General features: G+C 52.5%; 1 protein-coding gene across 12 annotated transcripts in view; it reads left to right on the top strand.

Moving 5' to 3' along the window:
- Nucleotides 1-8,822, top strand: part of Pcbp3 (poly(rC) binding protein 3) — a 220,614-nt gene that overhangs the window by 189,523 nt on the left and 22,269 nt on the right. For 7 of the 12 annotated variants that reach the window (XM_031348494.1, XM_031348493.1, XM_031348491.1 and 4 more), the window contains 3 exons: nucleotides 2,591-2,722; nucleotides 3,960-4,088; nucleotides 7,278-7,421. In XM_031348494.1, coding sequence (XP_031204354.1) covers nucleotides 2,591-2,722; nucleotides 3,960-4,088; nucleotides 7,278-7,421 — 405 coding nt within the window. The remainder of the gene's footprint in view (nucleotides 1-2,590; nucleotides 2,723-3,959; nucleotides 4,089-7,277; nucleotides 7,422-8,822) is intronic. The other 5 variants (XM_031348496.1, XM_031348495.1, XM_031348498.1 and 2 more) reach the window with 1 other exon arrangement.

Raw genomic sequence — 8,822 nt, 5'->3', positions numbered from 1 at the left:
CACACTCAGGCAGTGGTGTGCTGATGCTCACACTCAGGCAGTGGTGTGCTGATGCTCACACTCAGGCACTGCTGTGCTGATGCTCACACTCAGGCAGTGGTGTGCTGATGCTCACTCACACTCAGGCAGTGGTGTGCTGATGCTCACTCACACTCAGGCAATGGTGTGCTGATGCTCACTCACACTCAGGCAATGGTGTGCTGATGCTCACTCACACTCAGGCAGTGGTGTGCTGATGCTCACTCACACTCAGGCAGTGGTGTGCTGATGCTCACTCACACTCAGGCAGTGGTGTGCTGATGCTCACTCACACTCAGGCAATGATGTGTCTTCTCCCCTCAGTTAGGCCATGTAGACACCTCTTCACAGACACGCCCAGAGACTGGTCTTCTAGGTGACTCTAGAACCTGTCAAGTTGACAGACAAAATTAACCATCCCATCTCCCAGAAGCAGCCCAGGCTGGAAGCCAGGCCTTTTATTTACCACACTCACCTTTGAAAGACATTCCAGATGGAAGCTATCACAATGAATTAGATGAGGATGTTGGGATGCTATCTCCGGAAGAGACAGTCAGGCCATCCTCCCGGTTGCTAGCTCCCTGTGGTCGTCTGAAATTAGCTCTCTGCTGCTGCTGATTCTACAGGATCTCTGAGGTTACTGGAGTGACTTTTCTGCTATATGGAATGCTAGATTGTGATTTTCACTGTGAAACATGAAGCCAAGATTTAAGCCATCAGCGCCCCAGAGTTTCACGGCTGCATTTTGTGTTCATTCTGTTGGTGCCCTGTCCTTGAGGCTCCAAAGCCGCTTTTCTTAAGGAGGCAGCGCCTCCTGGTGGAAGGTTGTGGAGCAGTGCCTGGGAAGCAGCCACGGCTTCTAGGGCAGCCTGAATCCCCCCATAGTCTTTACACCATCTATCTTTGCCTGTAGCAGGACAGAGCATAGCATCAAACAGACCAATCACATGAAAAGGTATCTGAAGGTAAGTGGACAGTATGGACATAGTATTGGTTTATTTGTCTTTGGCCTAAGAATCTCAAGGCATCCTGGGAACTTTATGTTTTATGCCAAGGATCAAACTGAGAGCCTCGGACATTCTAAGTGCATGCTTCACTACACCCCAAGTCCTGAAAGTATTAGTGATTTTAATTGCTACCGATCCTTCCTGCTTTCCAGAACACTGTAGTAATAAGGCAGTGTTAGTAATGGGCACGGACGGGCTCCTGGAATGCATGTGCCCCGACATTTGCTATAGAGGTTGATGTGCCCCCAAATGAAATAAAACCAAGCCATTTTTAGCAGCTTTAAGAGCTATAGCTTTCTGCAAGGAGATGCTCTGTTACCTCCTAAAGCACACACATGGTCACTAAGACACACTCCATCAAGGAGACGGGAAACCATGATAAAAATAAAAACCCATGGGGAGTGGTTCAAGGGCCTGATCCAGGCTTGCCTTCTCATTTCTCCCACCTTTGCTCTGCTAAAAAGGTGACAAGTGGCCTGAAAATATCCTGTCTGTCTCTCGCAATCTCTCGTTAATTTTTCCAAAATACTAGCTGGTCCTTTCCAGTAAATGGCAACATAGCATATGGCACACATGAAAGCCACCATCGGGGGTGAGAGGTCTTAACCCAAGTCCACCAGAGATGGTAACCAGGCTGGGGATGACCAGAAAAAGAGCTCAGTATGGAGAGGGTGGGTCTAAATGCAGAGTGAGCTGTAGGAACAGGGGCCTCTGGGGAAGGGGAAATGGAGAGCCATGAACAAGCTGCCCAAACGGAGCAGCCGAAGCATCCGAAAGCTGTGCGTGCAGATCTGGATGGGGAAAAGCGTTAGCCACTTTCCCTGGTGCAAAGGATGAAGTGTCTAGGCAGGAGCAGTGGCTCACTAGAAGCAAGGCTCCCCGGTGATCACCCAGGAAAAGTCGGGATTTGTTTGTTTCTGGACAGTTGGGAATGGAGCTAGACCTGGGAAGGGCATGAGGTCAAGTGCTGGCCACCTAGCCTGGCACTCCACAGGCTCAGGTGTAGCTTTCTTAGGATGGTAGTCTATAAAGTTGGGCTACCTCCTCTATAATCAGGCTCCATGATGCAGAGGCGCCCACAGGGCCTTGGGCAGGTCCATCTGAACAGCTATAAAAGCCCCTGGCGGGAGCTCTTCCACCTGCCCTCCTCTGAGCCCAGGCAAGTCGGCCTCACACATCTGTCTGTCTGTCCTCATACCCAATAGGTTTTCATGAGGAGGTCAGACATGATCTTGTGGCTTCTTAACCTATTATACCCTGCCCTGAGTCCACTGTGACTCATTGACCACACAGCCTTGTGGATCCATGTGCATAGTTTGGTGCATGTGACCATCTGGCCCATGTCCCCATTCCTTCTAAACCTAGCTCGTCTCTGAGGTTCCATGATTGCTGGGTCCGTTTTCTGCATCCTTCCCTATGTGAGACAGGGCTCCTTGAGTTCTTCCCAGTGTTCAGTAAAGCTGGTTCGAGACAGAAATGCCGCATACATATCCTTACGGTATTCCTAAGCCGCACAGCTGAGCCGTCTAGTAGGAGTCCAACACACCTGTTTTCTCCTCCCTTAGGACATCATTAATTCCATGAGCAACAGCCCTGCCACCAGCAAGCCCCCAGTGACACTGCGACTAGTGGTCCCTGCCAGCCAGTGTGGGTCCCTGATCGGCAAAGGTGGCTCCAAGATCAAGGAGATCCGGGAGGTACTGCCCATCCTATCACATGTCTCCCACCCAGTCTGTAAGTGCACGAGTTGCTGCCGCAGCCCCTGGTGGCTCAAAGCTGCTATCCAAATGTAACGGAGGACCTGATTTGCCAGTGAGAAGTGGGGGTATGGGAAACTTTGCCACATTGACATGTATACACCGTGGCCTGTGCCAGGAATGGCCCTACACAAGAACAAATATGGGGTGGAGGTCCTTGGACAGGCAGATTTTAGCACCCAAGTTCCGTGGCTCTGGGTATGCTCTGGGTATGCTCTGGGCCTGACAGATGCCACTTTGTCCTTCAGGGCCTACCCCCCTGGGATGATTTTAAGGGAGTCTGAACCTGATATGGGTTTGACATTGAAAATAGGTTACTTCCAGGAAGGCTAAGTCCTTCCCTGTACCAGGAGAGTGGTCACCCTTTCTTAGTCCCTTCCGGTCCTCTCCTGTGACTTAGAAGTTGCTGAGGAGCCTGACCCTTGCCCAATGCCTTGTTCACTCCATGTGACTCCCTAACACTGTCACTAAAGTTTGTGTGGCTCACTTGTCTTGAGGATTCAAGTAGTCACTTGCTTGAGGTATTATGTGGTGGCTAGACATCAAGTGCAGGCAGGTCCCAGGCTCCAGCTTCCTGGCCTCCATGGACTTACTCTCCTGGAGGAAGAAGAATTCTTGGTGTTGGAAAGAGCGATCCTATTTCCCTGTAGACTTTCCTCTACAACAGGGTTCTCAACAGGGTTTGCGACCCCGTTGGAGGTCAAACGGCCCCTTCACAGGGTTCACCTAAGACTGTTGGAAAGCTCTGATAGTTATATTACGACTCATACCAGTAGCAAAAATGACAGCTATGAAGTAACAATAGAAATAATTTTATGGTCAAGGGTCACCCTAATATGAGGAACTGTATTAAGGGGTCTCAGCATTAGGAAGGTTGGGAACCGCTGCTCTACAGAGTCAGGGTCTCTGTTCAGTGCACTCGCTGAGGTGGGACAGTGCCATTCATTCCAGGAAGCTACAGCTTCCTCAGAGGACGTGCAGAGGCAGGATTGAGGGGCAGTGACAGACAGGACAGTGACATTTAGGAAGATGAGGGAGGGAGGGACCATGGCCTGTTAGGGCCCCTTTCTAGTGAAGGGTTTTCAGGTGCAGACCACCCAGAGGAGTTGGGGGTGCCACTCCTCTTTAGATGTCACTGCCTCCAGTCTGCAGTCCTTCCAATGGCCCTTCTCTGCAGTCCACAGGTGCTCAGGTCCAAGTGGCAGGTGACATGCTGCCCAACTCCACAGAGCGGGCAGTGACGATCTCAGGGACCCCGGACGCCATCATCCAGTGTGTGAAACAGATCTGTGTGGTCATGCTGGAGGTACAGTATGAACACGGTGGGCCAACATGCCCACCGTCACCTGCCCGCCTCGCTCAGAGCCGGGGTACACTCTCTGTGTTATGCTAGCCTTGTCACGGAGGCTCTTGAGAAACTGGGTAGTCACTTGGGGTGTGTGGGGGTCAGACATCAAGGACAAGCAAATTCCAGGCTTGGATTTCCTGGCCTCTAGCACGAGCCAGGCAGGCTGAAGGGACACCCTTGGTTGTGTCTCATGATACTAGTCTGTGGTCATCGTCTTGTCTGGATGTGAGTGCGGGAGCATGGTGGAGGCGGGGGGTGGGGGGGAAGCGGGGGAGGGCATTATGAGGTTTCAGCCTTGGAAGTTATAACTGCTCTGACGAGAGGCAGGCGTGGCGAAGGATAGAAGGGCGTCTCCTGCCTGTCAGGCCATCCAGCACAACAGGCCCATAGGTCTGCAGACTTCAAGGGAACTGCTACTCAGGTAGCATTGGGAAAGACTCCGACAGACCCAGGGAAATACAATGTGAAGAGAAGGATGTGGGAACAGAGGGGTAAGAGAAGAGAGAAGGAACCACCAGACAGGAGCCACCTCCTGAAGTTCTGGTCAAGGACGGAGAGAATTCACTGCAGCTTCTACACTTGTGCCCTTCCCCTCAAGTGACTTCTGTGACCCTTCCCAAGCAAGGCCTTTCACTGTTTGGAGCTCTGCCCTCCCACAGGCCAAGCTGAGCCCACTGCCACATCTCCACCAAACTGACACCACTCAGCAGCTGCTGTGTCGTCAGCTGTGAGACATTACAGCCAAGTCTCACGGTCAACTCTTCTCTACACGTTTGCATAGTTTTATTTTCCTAGAGCCTATGTTGTGAAGCTAAAGATGTTTTTCAAAGTGTTATTCTCATCTGGATTTCCCCATATACTCGTCGGGATGGTCCGATCCCAGGACCTCAGAGGCTGAGGGTCATCCCCAAAGACTACAGCTGCTTGTATTGCCATCTGCCCCCAAACAGTGAGAAATGCACGGTCAGCTCACTGGCACCCTTGGAGTGGCAAAGAGGGGTGGTAGCAGTTCTGCTGTGGACATCAGGGAGTTCAGCAGCCCTCCTCTCAGGACAGAATATGTGTCTTTGTCAGAAGCTCCAAACAGACCTCTAGGCTGATGGTAGTGGGGCCAGGGCCTGGGGGTGTGTGTCAGAACTCCCGTTTCTAGATGGTGTGAGAGAAACCATGGCCGTGCAGAGCTTGGATGCTAGCTGTGCAGGCTGACGTAACAGAGTCACCTGGCTCTTATCCGCATGATGCAGTGTGCAAGAAGGGCGTGGCCTCCCTCACCAGGACGGAAGAGGGCACCGTGAAGAGAGCCTCCCTTCTGACTGGAGAGCAACAAGGAAAAGGCAAAAAAGATGGCTCTAAGACCCTGCTTGTCAATCGAAGACCTGGCTAGCTTGCGTAAGGGGTGTTCCCTCTGTACCTCCATGGTACCCAAAAGTACTGCACCCAGCAGATAAACTTTTGTGAGGCCTGCAAGGAAAGCAAGTGCTGCCACTCTGGGCCTCCTGCCTCAGCTCTGGTGCCTCAGGCACCCGTGAGGAACAGCCTTTGGGCCTTGCCTACCCTGGGTGGGTAAAAATGAAACTGGGCTTTCTGAATAGGCACAGGGAATCCCCGTGTTGGGAGGGAAGCAGCCTGGAGCACAGATGACAGGTAGCCTTGGGATCTGGGGTACTTGGCCTAAACGATGGAGCAGCTACTAGAGGTGCTGGAGCTCTCGGGATGGTCTTGTTCCACAGACCTGGGGTCTGGCTGGGATGTCACCATGCAGAGTTTGTGCACAGGCTCTTAGAGGCAGAGCTCCAGACGGGGAATATGAGCATTCCCAAGGGCCGGCACAGGCAGAGTCCTTTGCCCATTTCTGTCGGCTCCAGAGTAGGAAATGTTCCAAGGTCACCCCCTTCGCAGGCTCTGTTAGGCAGAGATGGGCCTGTGCTGTAGTTACCTGTTGCTATGACAGAACATCTGATAAAAGCAGCTTTTAAAGTAGGGGATGGTTTATTTTGGCTTATACTGTGAGGGATGGGGTCAGGGAAGGCATGGTGTCAGGGTCAGCGGGCACCCGGGCATGCCGAATCTGCAGTCAGGAAGCTGAGGTTAATGAATAATAATGCATAGCTCACTTTCCCCCTTTGTACTCAGGGTAGGACTCTAGCCTGTAGAATGGTGTTCCCCAGGCATGCCCAGACGCTAGCCTACCCTAGATAATCATTACAGACATGCCCAGTGGCTTCTCTCCCGGGTTATTCTGTCGAGTCGAGAGTATTAACCATCAGTCTGTCACATAGCCTAGAGCTCTGGCCTCTTCTGCCTTAGTAGCGTCAGCTAGTGACATTGCCTGGAGCTGGGGGCGGCCGAGCACCTCTGACCAGCCCAGAGACGAGAAGGTGGGACTTGTGGGCACCTGAGAGCAGCATTCATCTGAGAGGAGAAGCCCGCATTCTGGACCCAAGAGTAATCAAGGAAGATTACAGCAGAGCTCGTCCTTGTGGAATCTGATTCGGCCTCAGCAAGCTACCTAAGTTTTCCCTGGTGAAACAGAGTGATTCTAGGCCATTTTAGCAGCCTCTGCTATAGGCTAAGCAGAACTTGGGTTGCTCGATGTTCCCAGTGTGAGTTGTGCTCAACACTGGCTTTTCCCGGGGACTCGCATATATTTTATCAAAGGATGCCAGCTGTAGTTACCGCCATATCCACCATCGGATCTCCATACCAGGATCTCCTAAACCAGGAGGAAAGGGTTGTAGCAGTGGCGTGCAAGGCCCAGGGGGTCAGCTACTAGCAAGCATGTGGTCCACCTACCTTGGCACTCCTGTGGAACCCCGACCCTGCCTCCTCCTGCCTGGCTGGCCACAAGGTCTATTGTGGATAGGTACCCAAGTGTTCAAGCTTGGAAGAAGACTGCTCCCCCCCAATGAAGAAGGCAGTGAAGATGTAGAATTTAGCCTACCCCCATGTGCTGAGGACAGACTCATCTCCTTATGATGGACCCTAGATGGCTCCTCCCCTTACTGTTGTGGCCTATAGAACTTTTGCTGGCCACCTCCAGAGAGCTTGGGGGTGGGGTCCTACAGAGGGGTGGGCATGGGAAGGCAGCCCACGTCCAACAGCAAAGCTGTTCTAACCACTCTCTCCCTCTCCTGTCCCTTTTCCTAGTCCCCACCGAAAGGTGCCACCATTCCCTACCGCCCAAAGCCCGTCTCCACCCCTGTCATTTTTGCAGGTGGTCAGGTAAGAGCCGACCCGCTCGCGGCCTCCACTGCCAACCTCAGCCTTTTACTGCAGCATCCGCCGCTGCCCGTTAGTGCACTCAGGTTTTCTCGCCTTCTCACGTGCACGTCTCCCACCCTGCGATGGACACAGAGCTCTCTGGCTCACACCAGGCGGTGGAGGGGGTGGTGGTGGGGGTGAAGGGAAAGGTGGGAGACAGAACTGTAGCTCACAGCGCATCCCTTGGACACGTTTTCCAGTGAGATCCCTGTACGAGGCAGGAGAAACCTGCAGATCCATGCAGATGCAGGCGCTGCCTAACAACACCTGCCGGACCTCCTCTGTAGATGTTGCTGGGCAGCTTAGGTAGTTAGTGGGCAGAAATGTTCTGGGTGGCTGTGGCTCGGATTTGGGTCCTCTAGCGCTATGAGAACCATTGTCCCGTTTTTTTCCCTGAAGCACATCTCAGATCTCACCATAGCCTCAGGGAGCAGCGGGCATATCCCTTTGAAGAGATGAACGGCCTCAAGGCTAGCCCGTGTTCTGCTATGGCTGGGATCCATCCCTGCTACCCCTCTACCTACTTGAGTAGACATCCTCACAGGCAGAGAACTCCCATTTATAAGCCCCATCCTTGAGGATTTAGTGGCCAGCATCTGTCTCCTGGAGAAGACCTTGTGTCTGTGACCAGCACTGGGCAGGAAGTGGGGAGATTGGAGAAGGGCCCCATCTGGTCTCCTCATAAGCTCACTGAAACTCACCTTAGGTCCACGAGACCCCACCCACACAGATGATGTGAACACAGACAGCCAGGGGTCCGCCCAGAAGAGCTCTGTGTCCTGTCGGCCGCGATGTGTGTCTTTGTTCAAGGGAGAGTTAAGTCAGAGACTCCCCATAGGTGACCCAGCTGACAGAACAGACATGGGGGGTTTTACTATATTATTCAAAAAAAGAAAACAGAAAGGCTTAGAAAACTCCTCCCCAAGTCTTTCTTCACCGCATACAGAGAACAGCAGTAGTATGTGTGTCAGACCCGTTACCCCCATCTCCCTCCCTACTCTAACACATGCAGGCATGTGTGCATGTGTATACGCATACAACATGGTCTCCTGGCTCAGATCTGCCCCATTGCTGGCAGAGAGTCCTGTGCCCTGATACAAACCAAGTGTGTGACACACCCCACGGTACAGCAGATCTTTCCTGCCTCACAGTCTGAGTGAGTCTCAGGGCTGTACTCTGGACCACGATGATGTCAGAGATAGGGCCATACAGGCAAGCCCATCAAAGCTCTTTAGTGTTCTCCCCAGCTTCACGGCTAGCTGACAGGTCAGGAACCAGTGTATCTCTCTGTTCTACAGTAGCCCATGTGGATAAAATCCACGATAACATAAAATCCACTATAGAATGAGAAGGCCTCTATGCAAATGAATGTGTACTCTGTAAAACCACATGACTTTGAGTCACTGCCCCAATTCCAAGGGCAGAGCCACT

The sequence above is a fragment of the Mastomys coucha genome, unplaced genomic scaffold (assembly GCF_008632895.1).
Source record: "Mastomys coucha isolate ucsf_1 unplaced genomic scaffold, UCSF_Mcou_1 pScaffold3, whole genome shotgun sequence".
NCBI lineage: Eukaryota > Metazoa > Chordata > Mammalia > Rodentia > Muridae > Mastomys > Mastomys coucha.
This window is presented reverse-complemented; position numbering and strand designations above follow the sequence as displayed.